We start from the raw sequence: 18,362 nt of genomic DNA on the forward strand, positions 1-18,362 counted from the left end.
CCACTTTCTACACATCCAGCACATTTCATTTCGGACTAGTCACTTTTCAAGTTCTCAGTAGCTCTGTGTGTGGCTGGTGTGGCCACATGATCTTTTCATATTTTGGTTTTACTTTTGTTACCCTTCCGCTCTATTTACAAATAACAGTAATAAGGTAAAACTCTCAAAATAATCCAATGTTACAATAGACCAATGGAAAAAAATTAGAACTAGGTAGTCTCCCCAGATATAATAGGGCTGATGAAGTGTACTTATTTCCGAGAGAATTATAACAGTACTAAAATCATTCTTTCACATTTTCCTAATTTTAATTATAATCCTAAAATTATTTAATTATTAATTACACTATTTCTGTGGTTAAGCGGCCTCAATGTTGCAGCAAACAGGAAAGTTACTCAAAGACATCAATTAGAAAATATTCTCACCAAATTGCAATTCACATTTTTTTTCTTCACTGTGAAAACCTGTTAAATGCCTATCTGAAGTTAAGCAGTCTCCAAAACAAGAATGTCTTTAAAATGTGCTGAATCGAAATCATTTAACATTTTGGAGATAATAAACACTTTGGGGATAACAGCACCCATACAGCTCAGCATACACTAGGCACTGCTGTATACAGAAGAGCTCATTTAGTGCTCACAAAGCCCAATGACGTAGGTGCTACGCCCAATCTTACAGATGAGGACACTGAGACACAGGCACAGTAAGTAACTCGTCCAAGATCACACAGGTAGGAAATGAGACAGCTGAGATTCAGAGCCAGACCGTCCGCCCTCAAATCCATGCTCTCTAACTACTGCATTATATTGCCTCTCAATAGTTTTTCAAATATAAAACCAAAAATTAGTAAATAAAAATTACTATAATAAAACACCAGCCACCTATAATCCTTGAGGTATGTTTTGAATGATAGCACTCTATGAGTAGTTGAGGGTCTAGTCCCTTTGTCTGAGCCAAAATCTGACACTGTGCCTGTCCATGAAATGGCCACACCAGCCACACACAGAGCTGCTGAGAACTTGAAAAGTGACTAGTCCGAAATGAAATGTGCTGGATGTGTAAAATACGTTCTGAATTTGAGAGGCTCTGTATGAAAAAAGAACAGAAAGTATATTGCTAATAAGGTTTTAATATTAACTACATGCTTACATAATTTTGGATAGAGTGAGTTAAAATATTAAAATTAATATCACTTGTTTCTTTACACTTTTTTAATGTGGGTACTAGAAATTTAAAAATTGCTTTGTGGCTCCCATTATGTTTCTATTGGACAGAGCTCACCTAAAATGTATCCAGCCGGTCTACATCACTGATATTATTTACTCTTTTCTTGATGACTCAATCTGGAGGAACTTTAACCACCACCCTGTGTGTAATCTGTAATCTGTAATTGTGCTATCTTTGGTGTTGACTGAGGTCAGGCTGCCCACCCTCAGACCACAACCTTAGGTTATGCTTAAAGTGTGTCTTTCTATGGTTTCCAGCAGTCTGCCCACAACTACACCCCCCCAGCAACCTCAGATACAGCGTCTGAAGACTGAGAAGCCAGGTACACCGGGGTTGTGCAACAAGTAAGAGTGAAGGAAGGCCTGAAGAGGGTCTCCCACACATTGGCTTCAATGCTAGATTCTTCCGCGACTATTTTGATTGCGCAGAGGCCCTTTTCTGCCTTGACTACCTGCCTCCCATAGACCCTAGACACCTGGTACCCACTTTAACTTAGATTGGAGCACTTTACAACTCATCTTAAAATCCTGCAACGGTAATTTCAGCTTGAGAAGATGAGTACATTCTGAAGACAGATGGTGATGATGGTTGCTCAACACTGAACGTACTTAGTGCCACAGAACTGTACATTTAAACACGGTTAAAATGGTACATTTTATGTTATGTACATTTTACCACAATTAAAAAAAAACCCTCAACAGTTTCATATCTTTCTTAGGATCAAATTCAAACTCTTATGCAAGTCACACATGGCCCTCTGAATCTGACCTGTACCCACCCACCTTTCTAGCCTCCCTCGTTTCAACCGGCCCTTATGCTCCAGGCCATCTCCCTCAACACACCATGCAGACTCAGATCTCAACGCCTTGCACATGTTAAACTCTCTACCTAAAAGTCCTTCCCCATCATCTCTACCCTTCTCCCTCATCCTTGGAAATTCCACTCAAACGTCACCTCTTCTCTGAAAATTCCCCCGACATCCCAAGGTTGAGAGGACTCCTCTTGCCACTGTGCTCTGCTGTCCCTTGTACTCTCCCACCCTTACAGTTTTATCTTTCTGGAAAGGCATTTTTGTTTACTTGACTGTTGCCCACTGTGAGCTCACGGAGAGCAGGCCTGTGCGCGGCCCTGGCACAGAGCCAGCATATAAGTGATGCGCCCTAAATGCTTGCTGAAGCCATTCAGTAAACAAGTACTTACTGAACGCCTATCAGAGGTACTGGGGATACTGCAGTGGAAAAAAGAAACAAAACCCTGCTTGCCTGGAGACTCTACAAATAAATGCCAGGTGGACATAAGTACTATAAAGAGAAATAAAGCAAAGTAAGGGGAGGGGCATTTTATATGGGATGGCCTGGAAGGTGCCCTTTAAGTAAAGACCAGAAACAAGGGGTAACTTTTCAGCTCACTGGCAGAACACTGAGTGAACTGCATCTTCTTCTGGTTCTAAACTGTGGTCTAGAAAACAGAAGGTACTGGAAAGAGAAGGTAAACTTTAATTTCCAAGAAAAGCAAACCATTCAACCCCTCTCTGTCCTAGCAACTTGATAGATTTTGCCATTACTACCTACTTCTCTCAGCATGAAGAACATAAGCATTCTACCTCAGTGGGATAAAGTGCACTTAGGGTCCTTTTCTGACTGAATCCTGCCCACCATGAAGCCTTATGGTTGCTAGAGAAAACTTATGAGAACATTTACTGAGTACTTATTCTGTATGTTAACAGAATACTCTAAGCATTTGACAATCCTCACAACGGCTTTTTGAAATATCCCGTTATTAAACTCACTTTAAAGAGGAAAATAAGGCATGAAGAGGTTAAATAATCTGTCCGACGTCACAGACTAGCAAGTGGCAAAGCTAGAATGTGAAACCCTGGCTCTAGAGTCTGAGCTGATAACCACTATGCTATCCGTTTCACATGTATTTCCTATCACAAAATACTCTTTGTTCCTACTGTTGGGTTTTCTTGTTAATCCTAAAATTATCAAATTTTACTTCATCTTTCTTCACATCTTGACCAAACCTCATTTCTCATTTCCAGTTCTACCATAAAAATCCAGTCTATATGTTGATCATTGTGAGGTTATTATTTACTAATTTTATTTTCAAGACTTCCATTAGAAATATAAACCTACACTAGGGTAAAAAAGCAGAATACAAACTATCAATGCAAAGACACAGATCATACTGCTATACAAAGTGTGCATGTAAGGTCTTCCAGGTGCTGAGAGCACAAAGACGGAGGAGGTCAGGCCAACCCCTGCCCCGGATAGCTCCGTCCGGTCTAGTGGGGCCTTAGGGTGGGGCGGGCTGACTGACAAGTAAAAGGCACGACGGGTGGTATGCCACAGATGCCCAGGCAGCAATGTAGAATGCCTAAACCACAACATTAAAAACCACTTAATATAGGGCAAGTGATTTTTTTTTTACTTGATATGTTTATTTTACCCTAAGATTTAAGAGTAACCTCTTTTTTGATATAGCAGGCGTCTCAAGCTCAATACAACTGAAATAAAACTCAATGGTCCCCTTAAACCTTGAAAACCTATTCCTTCTCAAATGGTCTCTATCTTAAAGGAGAGACAAGCCTGGCTGCTGAAGCAATAAACCTGTTATCCTCAACTCCAGCCACTGGACTTCCTTCTTGTCTCTCTCAACCACACACACACTTACACGTATGCACACATGCAATCACACACTCCATCAGATCTATTTGACCTCTTGACTGGATCCTTCTCTTCTGCAGGTCAAGGCTGGCTTCCACCAACTGGCCTCCTAACTGCTCTTCCTGTTTCTTTTTAATCTCCCTTACTCCACAGTCCATTCTCTCTGGCTTCAGAATTATCCCTCTTTCATACAAATCTGATCACATCGGGGCGCCTGGGTGGCTCAGTCGTTGAGCATCTGCCTTCGGCTCAGGTCATGATCCCAGGGTCCTGGGATCGAGTCCCACATCGGGCTCCCTGCCCGGCAGGGAGTCTCCTTCTCCCTCTCCCACTCCCCCTGCTTGTGTTCCTGCTCTCGCTCTCTCTGTCAAATAAATAAAATCTTTAAAAAAAAAACAAAAACAAAACAAAACAAAACAAAAAAACAAATCTGATCACATCATTCCACTTTTTATAAATGTTTGGTGGTTTCTGATGACCCACAGGATCAAGTGTGAACCCCACTGCATCACACACACCTCTTCACAATGGGGTCCAACATTACTTTCCACATCACATCTTCTTTCATTCAACAAATTGTCACTGAATACCAACTGTGTGATCAGTCACTGGGAAAGGCACTGGTGCTAAATGGCAAATAAAAAGAGACAGCTTCTGGGTGCCTGGGTGGCTCAGTTGGTTAAGCGACTGCCTTCAGCTCAGGTCATGATCCTGGAGTCCCGGGATCGAGTCCCACATCGGGCTCCCTGCTCAGCGGGAAGTTTGCTTCTCCCTCTGACCCTCCCCCTCTCATGCTCTGTGTCTCATTCTTTCTCTCTCAAATAAATAAATAAAATCTTTAAAAAAAAAAAAAAAGAGACAGCTTCTGCCCTCATGAAACTTACAGTCTAGGACAAGAACAGACATTAAGCAGTCACACAAACGAATGTTTAAGACTACAACTATGGCAAGTACCACAAAGACACATCAGGCAAAGTGTTCTGAATTAGATAATGGCGATGGTTAGACAACCTTATGATGACACTAAAAAACACTGAATTGTATAGGTTAAGAGGTGAATTTATGGTATATAAATTATAGCTTAAAAGAAAAAGATGCACCGGGTTGCATACCTCTACTGGTAGATTTGGCCAAGGCAAAGATGGTGAAAGCTTCCCAGAGGAAATGAAACTTTTCACAAATAACTAACATTTACTGAGCATTTACTACACAACAGGCACCTTTCACTGTAATAATCAAGCTGATCCTCCTGACCATCCTGTAAAGTTGCTATTATTATCTTCAGTTTAAGAACTGACGGGCCAAGTAACTTTACCCAAGTCAGAGAGCCAAATGGCGATGACAGAATCCACACTTAGGCCGACTGACACCAAGACCCACACTCTTACCCGCTACACCCAGACAATGCCTGCTATTCAGAACGACTTATGATATAAAAAATTAATCATTGTTTCATTTCTTCCAATAGAAATTTCTCATATCTTTTGTCTTTAAAATAGCCTATATGAGGGGTGCCTGGGTGGCTCAGTCGGTTAAACGTCTGACTCTTGATTTCAGCCCAGGTCATGATCTCAGGGTCTTGAGATGAAGCCTGGTGTCGGGGTCCTCGCTCAGCAGGAAATCTGCTTGGGATTCTTTCCCCCTCCCCCTGCTCACACACACACTCTCCCAAATAAATTTTAAAAATCTTTTAAAAAACGAAGCCTAAATGAATAAACTGTAAAGTCCTACAAGATCCTAAACTCCCCCACCATCTCCCCCTCTCTCTCCCTCACACACTCTGCTCCAGCCACACAAGCCTCCTTTTGTTGCTCCAGTATGCTGGGCATGGTCCTACCACAGGGCCTTGACATCTGCTTGTGCTATGATGATTACAATCATGACATAGACTTTAAATCACGATTCTGCCGGGAAGCCTGGGTGGCTCAGTCGTTAAGCGTCTGCCTTCGGCTCAGGTCGTGATCCCAGAGTCCTGGGATGGAGCCCCGCATCGGGCTCCCTGCTCAGCAGGAAGCCTGCTTCTCCCTCTCCCCCTGCTTGTGTTCCCTGTCTCGCTGTGTCTCTCTCTGCCAAAAAATAAATAAAATCTTTAAAAAATAATAAAAAATAAAAATCACGATTCTGCCAAAACTTCAGTTAACATTTTCTGTAGCTATACTAATAGTACTAGCAAGATACTGTACTGAACTATACACTAATATTTTGAATATCATTAATTTTAAAACAACCTTTTTCCCAGTCTTTTACTGTTCTACATGATGTCACCATGCAAAGATTTTTATTTTACAAAATTCAGTAACAGTAGCTTTTGCTTATCAATTAGTATGAATAACAATCATACAGCTACATTTGCAGTGAAATAAAACAAAGCAATTAAGCCAAGAAAGTGTCACAATAGAACTTGATTCCCACCATCCCTAAATTCATCCCTAGAACCACAGTTTGTGAAATAACTATGGCAACGACACTTCAGGCCACCAAAATACCACCGAATTTTGTGGAAAACTATTGCCCATCTGTGCAAACACACACAAAAATACATGTTCACAGGACACCTGGATGGCTCAGTCAGTCAGTTAAGCTTCTGCCTTTGGCTCAGGTCATGGTCCCAGGGTCCTGGGATCGAGTCCTGCACCTGGCTCCCTGCTCAGGGGGGAGTCTGTTCTCCCTCTCCCACTCCCCCTGCTTTGTGCTCTCTCTCTCTCTCTCTGAATAAAAAAAGAAAAATCTTAAAAAAAAATACATGTTCACAACCAGTTATATAACTTCAGTACAATAACACGATGACAATTTAAGTTCCTATCATGCTAAAAATCCTAAGTAACTCTTAAGCATATATATTGGCACAGACGGTTCAAAGTGGGTGCTGAGAAAGGAAAATTACATTTACATTCAAATCACAGTTGTCCCCAAACTCAAGATGATGAAAACTATCACTTTTTATCAAAAAGATTTACCTTGGTAACACCAAAAAAAATCCCAAATAATCTAATTAAAAATGGGCAGAAGACATGAACAGACATTTCTCCAAAGAAGACATACAGACAGCCAACAGACACATGGAAAGATGCTCAGCATCACTCAGCATCAGGGATATGCCAATCCAAACCACAGTGAGATATCACCTCACACCGGTCAGAACGGCTAAAATCAAAAACACAAGAAACAACAAGTGTTGGCGAGGATGTTAAGAAAAAGGAAACCTCAAACACTGTTGGTGGGAATGCAAACAGGGCAGCCACTCTGGAAAACACTATGGAGGTTCCTCAAAAAATTAAAAGTGGAATTACCGTATGATCCAATAATTCTACTACTGGGTATTTACCCAAAGAATATGGAAACACTAATTTCAAAAGATGTATGCACTCCTATGTTTACTTCAGCATTATCTACAATAGCCAAATTATGGAAGCAGTCCAAGTGTCCATCAATAGATGAATGGATAAAGAAGATACAGTACACACACACACACACACACCGGAATATTACTTGGCCCCCCAAAAAATGAAATCTTGCCATTTGGATAGAGCTAGAGGGTAAAACGCTAAGTGAAATAAGTCAGTCAGAGAAAGACAAATACTATATGATTTCACTCATATGTGGAATTTAAGAAACAAAACAAAGGAACAAAGAAAAAAAGAGACAAACCAAGAAACAGACTCTTAACTATAGAGAACACACTGATGGTTACCAAATGGGTGAAGGATTAAAAGTATACTTATGATGAACACGGAGTAATGTATAGAATTGTTGACTCACTATATTGTACACCTGAAACCAATATAACACTGTATTTTAACTATACTGGAATTTAAAAAAAAATTCACCTCGGGATTCTTTTAAATATTAAGCTCCGTCTGAGCTGAGCATAACAGGAAAAATCTCACCAAACTCAATTCACTAACACCCCCAGCAAAATGGTTTGACTACAACAAACTTCCCTAAGTGACTGGCACAGAGGATAAGAGCAAAGGCTTTGAGTCAGCTTGTTTGTTTTCAAACCTCGTTTTACCACTTACTAGCTGGAGGACCTTAGCCAAGTTCCTTTACCTCTTGAGCCTCAGTTCTCCATAAAAACAAAGACACCGCCACAAAACCTGTGACACAGTGCCTCAGCACATCATGACAAATGCCATAAATACTATCACCAAACTGAGCTATAGGAAGAAATTAAATAACTGCCACTTTATGGCTGCACTTAATACTGTAGCCTTTAGAAGAGCTGTCCACAAAGACGATTTTTAAGTTCAATGAAGCTGTAATAATACAAGTTTTTATATACACATCTTTGTATGACCAAGGCTTTGCTTTTCCTTTTATGAATTTCTGGGCAATCTAAAGGCCAGAATTATTTTAATGACAATATTATGCCTGTAATTTTTGTTTTAAAGAAACTAGAGTTCGTTCTCTCTCTCACAAATATAAATAAATAAAATCTTTAAAAAGTGAGGGGGAACCTGGGTGGCTCAGTTGGTTAAGCGTCTGCCTACGGCTCAGGTCATGATCCCAGGGTCCCACATTGGGGATTGAGTCCCACATTGGGCTCCCTGCTCAGCCAGGAGTCTGCTTCTCCCTCTGCCCTCCCCCACCCCACCCTGGCTGGTTTTCTCTCTCTCTCTCTTGCAAAAATAAAATCTTTTAAAAAAATAAAGAAACTAGAGTTAAAAAGACAATCTTCTCCAATCTTCAGGGTTTTGTTTACTGAATTAGGTGATAATTCAAGCCTATCAAGTGACTAAATTATTAATTCACAATAATAGTGAACACCTACTGAACTCTTATCTGCTCTATGATACAAAGATACTCGGGCAGTGAACAAGTTTACTATCAGGCTGTCAAAACAAGTGTCAGGTTGCCTCAACCTCTGATGTAGCCTGATTACTGCCCTTCATGAAAGTATCTGCTATGTATCAACTGCTGGACCAACCATAAACAGCTGGAAATCACCAAGACCAACTCATTTCACAGGTGAGAAACTGAAGCCCAAAGAAATTAAATCCAAAGGCCACAAGGTTACTAACAAGTGGGGACTAGAAACTAAATCTCCCTACTTCTAATTTGATGTATCATTACTGGACAGTTGATGGTTTAAAAAAAGAAAGACCTATTCTAGTACCTCAAATTATTTTTGTACATAGTTGGGAAGAAAGTGAATATCCGAAATAAGTGAATGTTTGTTTAATGAGAGCTAAATATTAAGCACAAATTAATTTAACCCCTAGCCTATCATGAATATGTTGAAAGGGCTCCTAGGACAGAAAGGAGTGGAATCAACTAGTCATACTGTGTGGTATCCACGTCAGGTAAGGAGTCACTACTAACATGACCAAAACACTACCACTAGAATGCCTTTTTAAAAAATTTTTTTATTGTTATGTTAATCCCCATACATTACATCATTAGTTTTAGATGTGGTGTTCCATGATTCATTGTTTGTGCATAACACCCAGCGCTCCATGCAGAACGTGCCCTCTTTAATACCCATCACCAGGCTAACCCATCCTCCCACCCCCCTCCCCTCTAGAACCCTCAGTTTGTTTTTCAGAGTCCATCGTCTCTGAGGGTTCGTCTACCCCTCCGATTTCTCCCCCTTCATTCTTCCCCTCCTGCTATCTTTTTTTCTTCTTAACATATATTGCATTATTTGTTTCAGAGGTACAGATCTGAGATTCAACAGTCTTGCACAATTCACAGTGCTTACCAGAGCACATACCCTCCCCAGTGTCTATCACCCAGGTCACCGCATCCCTCCCACCCCACCCCCCACTCCAGCACCCCTCAGTTTGTTTCCTGAGATTAAGAATTCCTCATATCAGTGAGGTCATATGATACATGTCTTTCTCTGTTTGACTCATTTCGCTCAGCATAATACCCTCCAGTTCCATTCACGTCGTTGCAAATGGCAAGATCTCATTCCTTTTGATGGCTGCATAATATAGAATGCCTTTCTTATGAATAAAACACACTTTAGAACCACTGAACTTCCTCTACTCACATCAACATTCCTTTGGAAGAGAAAAAAGTATCCTTAACACTATTCCCCAGATATATATTTCACCTTTGCACAAGTTTTACCAGCTGCAAAATGCTCATTCTCTTTTGAAAAGAAAGATGCTGACAAATGAGCAAGGCAGTTTTCATACTTTTAATGCTCTGAATCAGGCTATTTTTACTAATATTCTTATTTCTATCAAAGTTATTTAGGCATGGCCTAAATGCCTTCAGGTCCAGATCTTAGGGAGGAGCCAACGAGTAATCTTTAAAGGATAGCCCATTTTCTTCTTGGGAAAACATTGTTAAAATGTCATCCACTGACAAAAAGGTGAATGACTACAGACACTAGAATGCAATACTATTTTAATAAGGGAAAATTCCAAAATATAACTTTTTTTTTTTTTTAAAGATTTTATTTATTTACCCGACAGAGAGGGAGACACAGCAAGAGAGGGAACACAAGCAGGGGGAGTGGGAGAGGGAGAAGCAGGCTTCCCGTGGAGCAGGGAGCCCGATGCGGGGCTCGATCCCAGGACCCTGGGATCATGACCTGAGCCGAAGGCAGACGCTTAACGACTGAGCCACCCAGGCGCCCCCCAAAATATAACTTTGTTTAAAAGTAGATAGTCACAGGGCACCTGGGTGGCTCAGTTAAGTGACCAACTCTTGATCTCAGGGTTGTGAGTTCAAGCCCCACATTGGGCTCCACATGTGAAGCCCACTTAAAGAAAAAAAAAGTAAATGGTCACGAACTTCCCATAACAGGCAAATTGAAGACTTCTACAAAGACTTTACTGTGTCAGATGAAAACGTGTCAGAATACTCCCCTTTATACCCAACAGCTGAGAGACTGGGTGCTACAGTAAACCATCTGATCAGTTAAGTTACCACAGACACTACACACTAATTGCCAATTCTCAAATAACTAAAATATATTCTAAACCTGTGTTGCCCAATATGGTAGCCACTAACCACGTGTGGCTACTGAGCACTTGAAATGTGCTACTCTAAACTGAGGTGTACTATAAACGTAAAACCTCACCAGATTCACACTGGATTTCAATGACTTAATGTAAAAAAAAAAAAAAAAAAGGTAAAATATCACATTAGTAAACTTTTCATGTTGATTACATGTTAAAATAATACTTCTGATATAATGAGTTAATAAAAGACATTACTAAAATATCACCTTTTTATGTAGTTCCTAGAAAATTTAAAATCACGTTTGTGTGGCTCACATTACATTCCTACTAGAAAGTACTGCTCTATACAAAGTATGCAAAATATGATCCAATCTTTCTTTGATGATTCATCATAATGATGAACACCAACTATACAATAAAGAAAAATCTTATTTATATCTTGGATACATGGTTTAAGATAGGACCAAGAAAGAATGGCATGTCCTTAGAACTTAATTAAATCTACAGCCAGCCTTGTGTTAATAGAGGAAGAACTCAATCCTACAAGTAGTATTTTTTAGGATCAAGAAGGAAATACAGACCTAAAGGCCACAAAAGAGAAACTAAGAGAAATACCATCTGTTTCTAGAAGGGATTTCAAAACAAAAGCAGTGTGTTTTAAATAGTTAATAAGCTTACCTGTTTTGTTAAAAGTAGTATTTGATTATTTTGAGTATCATGAAGAAATTTCCCAACTGCCAGGTAAGCAAACTTCTTAAAAAAGAAACCTGATAAGGAAGAGACTAGAAACTCTAAGCATGTGGAATAGAGGTAAAACATCTGAGTGTACCATATGGAAAATGTAAGCCAGGTTCCTTAACAGGGCATTTATAATGAAACATTACACAATGATGAAACCAATCAAAATTTTATAAATATCCTTCAATATTACTGTAGTATATAGTGAAATCAACTATAACATTATTTAACTAACACTGCTTTCAAAATTCCAAGACACTACAATGCCTTTTCCAAATCTAGCCAGTGATAATTAGGGAGGGAACAGCTTCCAAATGCCTTATCTTGCAGAGGTTAAAATTAGAAATTGACCATTCAGAGCCATGTTAACAATAATAAATATTTGCATGGCATTCTGTTTGACAAGCACTTTTGGACACATCATCCTTTTTGATCCTCAGGACAGCCCTCAGACACTGGTATGTTTTTATTCCTATTTCAGAGGTAATTCCAGGCTTGAGACCTTGACTTGTTCAAGGTCACATAGCTAAAAAGTAGCAGAACCAGTACTCCACTCCGGATCTTCTGATACTCATCCAATTCTCTTTCCATTACAAGACATTCATTTAAAACCAAATGTTTAGAAACCCAGCAAGCCCTGATGCCAAAGATCTAAGGATCAATGAGGTCAAAGCTTAAGAATCTGTAAACATGACGTGCTGGAATGAGTTCAAAAAGGGGAGAAGAGATTATCAAGAGGCAGGAAATGACCTGAAAGATCGGGGGGGGGGGGGGAATTCTAATCTGAATGTCCTTGAGTGCAGCATCGCAGAAGAGCAGTACTCGAGCAGAAAATGCAGAGAAACGGCGCTTTCCTTCCGAAACGTGATCTCCAGTGTAGAATTTGTAGGTTAAAGCAATGCTTTTGTTGTTACTTCACTATAAACGTGTTTGGGAATTGTACTTAAAATAAAGGCACTCAGAAAACCAGGCCATCCAGCTGGGGACCACCGGTCCTACATTCCTTCCTAAGTCATGAACCACCTCACAAAAATCCAGACTAGAAACACTGTAATTCAGCGCGCACTGCGATTTAGACGGCAGGTAAAGGAAATGGCAAATCCTTCTAGCAGAACGCATCCTTGAGGACAGGACAAAGGCGGCACCCCACCGACGAACCTCCTTCCACCTCCAGATCGCAGTGACAACGGACCGCTCAGAGCAAAATGTGCAAATCTCCAGGACACGGTGAAAAGGAGTTCCTAAGATGGCTCTCCCAACCCGATCCCTGTGTAAATTCCTCAATACAACACAATTTCAGCGTCAGGGGAGGGCCAAGGAAATACGTGCGGCTCCCAGGGTGGGAAGCCCACACGGGAGCGTACACACCGCCGGCTCCCAGCTCAAGCCCAGCAAATCGCAGGCGGGGGGCTGCGGGGGCGCCGCGAGACCCCGAAACCCAGCGGGCGCCAAACGACACCCCTGTCCGAACACCCGCCAGGACGGACGGAAAAACGACTGGCTCCAGTTTCACCTCCGGCTTCCCCCCCCGGGCAGCCCCCAACTGGGAGGGCCGGCAAGAAGGGCCGAGCCGCGGCCGAGGGGGCGCCGGCCCGGGCGGGGGGCGGGCGGCGGAGGTGGGCGACCGCCGCGACCCTCGCCCCGGCCCCCGACCGCCTGGCCCGGGCCCCGGTCCCCGGTCCCCAGCCCCCGGTCCGGCCCGCGCTGACAGCCCCGGCGCCGCCCCCACCTGCCCGCCCGGGGGGCGCCGGGGCCGGGCGCGCCCGCCAGGCCACTTCCTTCCCCGCCCGCCCGGCCTCGCGCGGGGCCCGGGGGCGGGGAGCCGCGGGAGGAAGGAGGCCTGGCCGGCCGCCCACGGAGGAAGCCGCCGCCGCCCGCACCCACCGGCATCATCTCGGCGCGGGTCCGCGGCGCCCTCGGCCGCCTGACAGGACGCTCGGCGCCGCGCCGCGCCCGCCGCTCCGGCCGTCCTCGCAGGCCGCGCACCCGCCGCCGCGCTCTCGGGCCCTCAGCGGCGAGGCGGCGGCTGCGGCTGCGGCGGGCTGCGGAGCCTGACCGGCCCTGTCGCGGCCTCCGCCGCGCTGCGTCGCTGTCCCGGGACCGGCCGCCGCCGCCGCCTCCGCCCGACCGCCTCGCGCCGCCGGCCCTCGGGCTCTCTCCTCAGCCCCGCAGGCCCCGCCCCCAGCGCGTCGCCCACACGGGGCCAGCCGCCCCCTCCGATTGGCTCGGCGGGGCCGGGGGCGGGGCCGGGGGGCTGGAGCTTCCCGGCCCCGCCCCCAGCCGCTCGCGGCAGCCAGGTGCGAGCGCGCCCGTGCGCGTCCGCGCTCCCGCGGCCGGGCGCGCTGCGGACGCCTCGCCGCTGCCCCGCCCCGCGTGGCGGCCTGCGGGCGCAGGGCCGCGCGGGAGCGAGAGCGCGGGTTCTCCGAGACCTCGGGAGTGGGAAAACGGAGGCCGGGAGAGGGCAGGGCCCGGGCGCGGCCCCGCAGCGAGTCACATCAGGGCCGGGACTCGAACCTTGGGCTCCGGGCGGCCGCCGGGGGGCGGGACGCATCCCGCGGCGACGGCGAGCGCCGCGTCTGGCCGCGGCCTGACCCCGGGCTCCCGGCGCGGGGTGCGGCTGCAGCGAGGGACCGGGCCGGAGGGGCGTGGTGCGCCCCAAACCGTCCACGTGACCCGGCTCCGCGGCCCTCGGGACAGACCCCGGACCCCGCCCTGCGCTCCGGCCGGGCCCCGGAGCACCTGATCGGCCGTCCGCCACCGCGTCTTAACGCGGCCCGGGGCACCCTGCTCCAGCCGGCCTTCCTGGTCTCGTGTGCGCTCTCCAGCCGCGGCCCTTCACACCGGCGATACCCCCGGCTTCGAACGCCTGTGCCCTCCTGTGCCGGCGTCCTTGGTGCTCGAACGACCCGGGTTAGAGCCCAGGCCCCATCTGCAGGGACCAGATCTCTTCTACAGCCTTGTCTCCCGTGACACCTCCCGCTCTGGCCCGAGCGCCCGAGTGACGGAGACCCGGGCCACGTGTCCAGAGCCCATCACAGGGCATGGCACGGAGTGTAGTAAAGGCCGCAGAAAGGGCAGGCACCCTTCCTATGCTCGCCACACTGTGCCACTCATTTGAACCCTGGCTGGGAGAGATCGTGTCTGATGTCCTCCGCACGCAGCGCTGAAACTTCCGCGAGCACCCTGAACACGGAGGTCTGTTTATGGCCCCAAACACCAAAGGCCATAAACCACCCTGGGAAGGGCCCAGCTTCTTGGAGACGGCAGCAGGTGGTCAGGGTCCATCTCTCTTAGCCTGTCCTGTCCTCTGAGAGGCTCTCAAGGCCTGTGGGTGGGGCTGGGCGCAGGAGGGAGGCCGGGGAGTAAGCACTGTTCTCTTCATGGAAAGCCACCCCTGGTCTTCAGAGGCCACAGGGGTTGGTGTTTAAGAGTGTAGACTTTCCAGTTAGACAAACACATCCTCTGCCACGCCCTCACTGCATGGTCCTGGACAAGCTACATCTCTCTGTATCTCAATTTACCCATCCCTATAATGGGGGATTACAGAAATAATAGTGGCTGCCTCATGGAATGCGGAGGTTCAGACATGATGTATGAAAAGCTCCTAGCACAGTTTGTGGTACATGGTAAGTGCTCCATAAATGGTTTCCTGTAGTTATGCTATCGTTAACAAGCTGGCTTAGCGTACCTGTGTCCCTGGGAGACGGATCACCCAGGAAGTTTTAAACTCACACACATGGGCAGTAGTGGCTAGTGACACATCTCTTCTGGGAGCAGGGTTTGGAAAGAGAAGAGGAATCTCTGGGTAATGGGAGGAAGTCAGAGACCTGGGTTCCAATTCCAGCTCTGCTTCTCACTCCCTGTGTGTTCTTAGGCAACTGGCAGCCCCTTCTCTGGGTCTCCGTTTCTCTCTGGGTAACCACAGAGGGGTTAGATTTTGTGAGATCCTATAGCCTTCCACCTCTGCCATGCTAGTGTTCATGAATCGTGGGGGTGGGTGCTGACCCACTAAGCCAGGCAAGGGACAGGCTTTGCTAGAGCACTGCAGAGATGTGCCCCCTGCCTTGAGGTAGTCGAAATGAGCCCACTCTTCTGAGAAAGAAAGCCTAGCCACTGGGGTCCCACTCTTGCCTGTAGGACCCTTAGGTGCAGATAGTGGCAGCCACCCTGCCCGCACACCAAGGCCCCATCTATCCTCTAGGCAGGCGTGCATCTGAGGCCAGGATGGTTAGTGTCCCCTCGCCCCCAGAGGCTCTCCAGCTGGTCCTCCTCCTCTCCACCCTGCTGCAACCGCCTTGCATCAGGCCCCATCACTTGGCATCCAGACCAAGGCTGTTGATAATTGGCCTCCCTGCTCTGACCTCCTCCACGCCCAAATCATCCCACACAGAGACATAATTGGGTCACATGTACACACGCCTGCCCTGCAAAGTTCTTGTCACCCAGACTGAAGTTCACAAGAGGCGCTTCAGGAACCACTCTTGATGGTGGGATATAGGCTTTAGTGTAATATAAGAAGATGTGCACATTGTTCAGAGATACACACTAGCATATGTATGAGGGCTGGAATTTGCTTGAAAACAATTGAGCAAAAGGGGGAGAGCGAGGCAGGGAGGGATAGCTGAAGCATACACGCAAATTCTTGATAAGTGCTGAATATGGGCGGTGGGTATATGGGGTGCCTCGTATTCGTCTACTTGGTATGTTTGAAATACTTTGTAGTAAAAATTATTCAATGCTCTTTAAAACAAACACAGGGCGCCTGGGTGGCTCAGTCGTTAAGCATCTGCCTTCAGCTCAGGTCATGATCCCAGGGTCCTGGAATCGAGTCCCGCATCGGGCTCCCTGCTCCATGGGAGGCCTGTTTCTCCCTCCCCCACTCCCCCTGCTTGTGTTCCCTCTCTCGCTTTGTCTCTCTCTGTCAAATAAATAAATAAAATCTTTAAAAAATAATAAAAATAAAAAAACCCCACAAAGGCCATTCAGGGAGAAAAGCAGTACAGATTGGTATTTGCATAAAGGATTCTTGAAAGGTGCACTGGACACTAATAAAGCAGCGGCTGTAGGTGGGAATGGGCGATGCACAGGCAAGGGACAGAAGTCTGAGCGAGATTTTCACTATTTTTAAAAAATAAACTTTATTTTTAGAACGATTTAGATTTACAGAAAAATTTCAAAGATAATATAAAGAGTTCTCATAGCCTCCCTCGCCTCCCTGTTTTCTCTCTTATCAACATCTTGCGTGAGGATGGTGCATTGGTTACAACCAGCCAACCTATATCGATACACTAGGATAACGGAAGTCCATCCTTTATTCAGATTTCCTTAGTCTTACCCAATGTTCTTTGTTCCAGGACCCCATCCAAGACACCACATTAAACTTAGTCGTATTGTCTCCCTAGGCTCCTCTGGGCTGTGACAGTTTCCCAGAGTTTCCTTGGTTTTGTTGTTGTTTTTGTTGTTGTTTTGGTTTTTTTATGACCTTGACAGTTTTGAGGAATACAAGTTAGGTGTTTTGTAGAATGTTCCTCATTTGAGATTTATCTAATGTTTTTCTTATCAGTAGACTGAGCTTAGGGGATGTCTGGAGGAAGGCCACACAGGTAAAGAGCCATTTTCATCCACATCCTACCAAGGGCACACGCTATCAACATGACGTATCGCTGTTCATGACCTTGATCATCTGGTCATTATTACTTTTTATGTTGGATTCTTGAACCAGATTAATATATCACTATTTAAAATTAAAATATAAAAACCTTAAGACCTGTATTAGTTTGCTAGGGCTGCGAAAACAAAAGATCACAGAATGGGGGGCTTAAACAACAGAAATTTATTTTCTCACCGTCCTGGGGGCTGGAAGTCCCAGATCAAGGTGGGGGCAGGGTTGGGTTCTTCTGAGGTCTCTCTCCTTGACCTGCAGATGCTGGCTCTTTGCTCATTGTGCATGCATCCCTGGTGTCTTTCCCTCTTTCTTTCTTTCTTTCTTTCTTTTTTTTTTAAGATTTTATTTATTTATTTGACAGAGACAGAGACAGCAAGAGCAGGAACAAAAGCAGGGGGAGTGGGAGAAGCAGGCTTCCCGCTGAGCAGGGAGCCCAACGTGGGACTCGATCCCAGGACTCTGGGATCATGACCCGAGCCGAAGGCAGCCACTTAACGACTGAGCCACCCAGGCGCCCTCTTTCCCTTTTTCTATAACGACACCAGTCATATTGGATTAGAGCCCACCCATATGACCTCTCTTTAACCTTGATTCCCTCTCTAAAGGCCCTATCTCCAAATAGTCACATCTGGAGGTTAGAGAAGGGATTAGGACTTCAACATATGAATCTTGGGGGGCAGGGGCTCAATTCAGTCTATAACAAGACCCCTCAAAGCATGGCCACAATCTACTTTTTCAAGTTAACCTCCCATGCCCCTAGCACTTTCCAGCTAAGGGATCGTATACCCCAGCCATCCCGAACCCCAGCCATTCCCTCCTCCAAGTCCTTGTGCATCCACCTCCCTGCACCTGCAACAGCACTGTCAATTTCCTCCAGAAGTGCTACCTGTTCTCGTCACAATTCAAATCCTTTCTCTTCTTCAAGGTTTTCCCAGTTCCCCCCAGGAGAACTCATCTCTACCACCTTCTCCCAAACTGCTCAGTCCTGGGTCACCTGTCACAACCTGCCACCTTAGAGCTGGCAACACACCTATTTGGCCCAGGGGTCAGTTCCCTCAGATAACAAAGGTGGGCTGGTTTTCTCCTGGGTGCCCAGCAAGGGTCCAGGCTGTGGGGACAGAACCTTGAGCAAGACAGACATGGCTC

The 18,362-nt window shown here is 45.8% G+C and overlaps 1 protein-coding gene across 5 annotated transcripts in view; it reads right to left on the reverse strand.

Annotated features, from left to right (window-relative positions):
• Positions 1 to 13,704, reverse strand: part of PPP1R13B (protein phosphatase 1 regulatory subunit 13B) — a 90,764-nt gene extending 77,060 nt beyond the window's left edge. For 4 of the 5 annotated variants that reach the window (XR_010405342.1, XM_045901596.2, XM_045901594.2 and 1 more), the window contains exon 1: positions 13,436 to 13,704. Coding sequence is in view for 3 of the 5 variants with exons in the window: in XM_045901596.2 (XP_045757552.1) it covers positions 13,436 to 13,444 (9 nt within the window). In the remaining 2 variants the exon portion in view is untranslated. The remainder of the gene's footprint in view (positions 1 to 13,435) is intronic. The other variant, XM_045901597.3, reaches the window with a different exon arrangement.
• Positions 13,705 to 18,362: the final 4,658 nt, after the last annotated feature.

Source organism: Mirounga angustirostris, unplaced genomic scaffold (assembly GCF_029215605.1).
Source record: "Mirounga angustirostris isolate CCGP_5_RB_7025 unplaced genomic scaffold, mMirAng1.0.hap1 SCAF_9, whole genome shotgun sequence".
Taxonomy (NCBI): Eukaryota; Metazoa; Chordata; class Mammalia; order Carnivora; family Phocidae; genus Mirounga; species Mirounga angustirostris.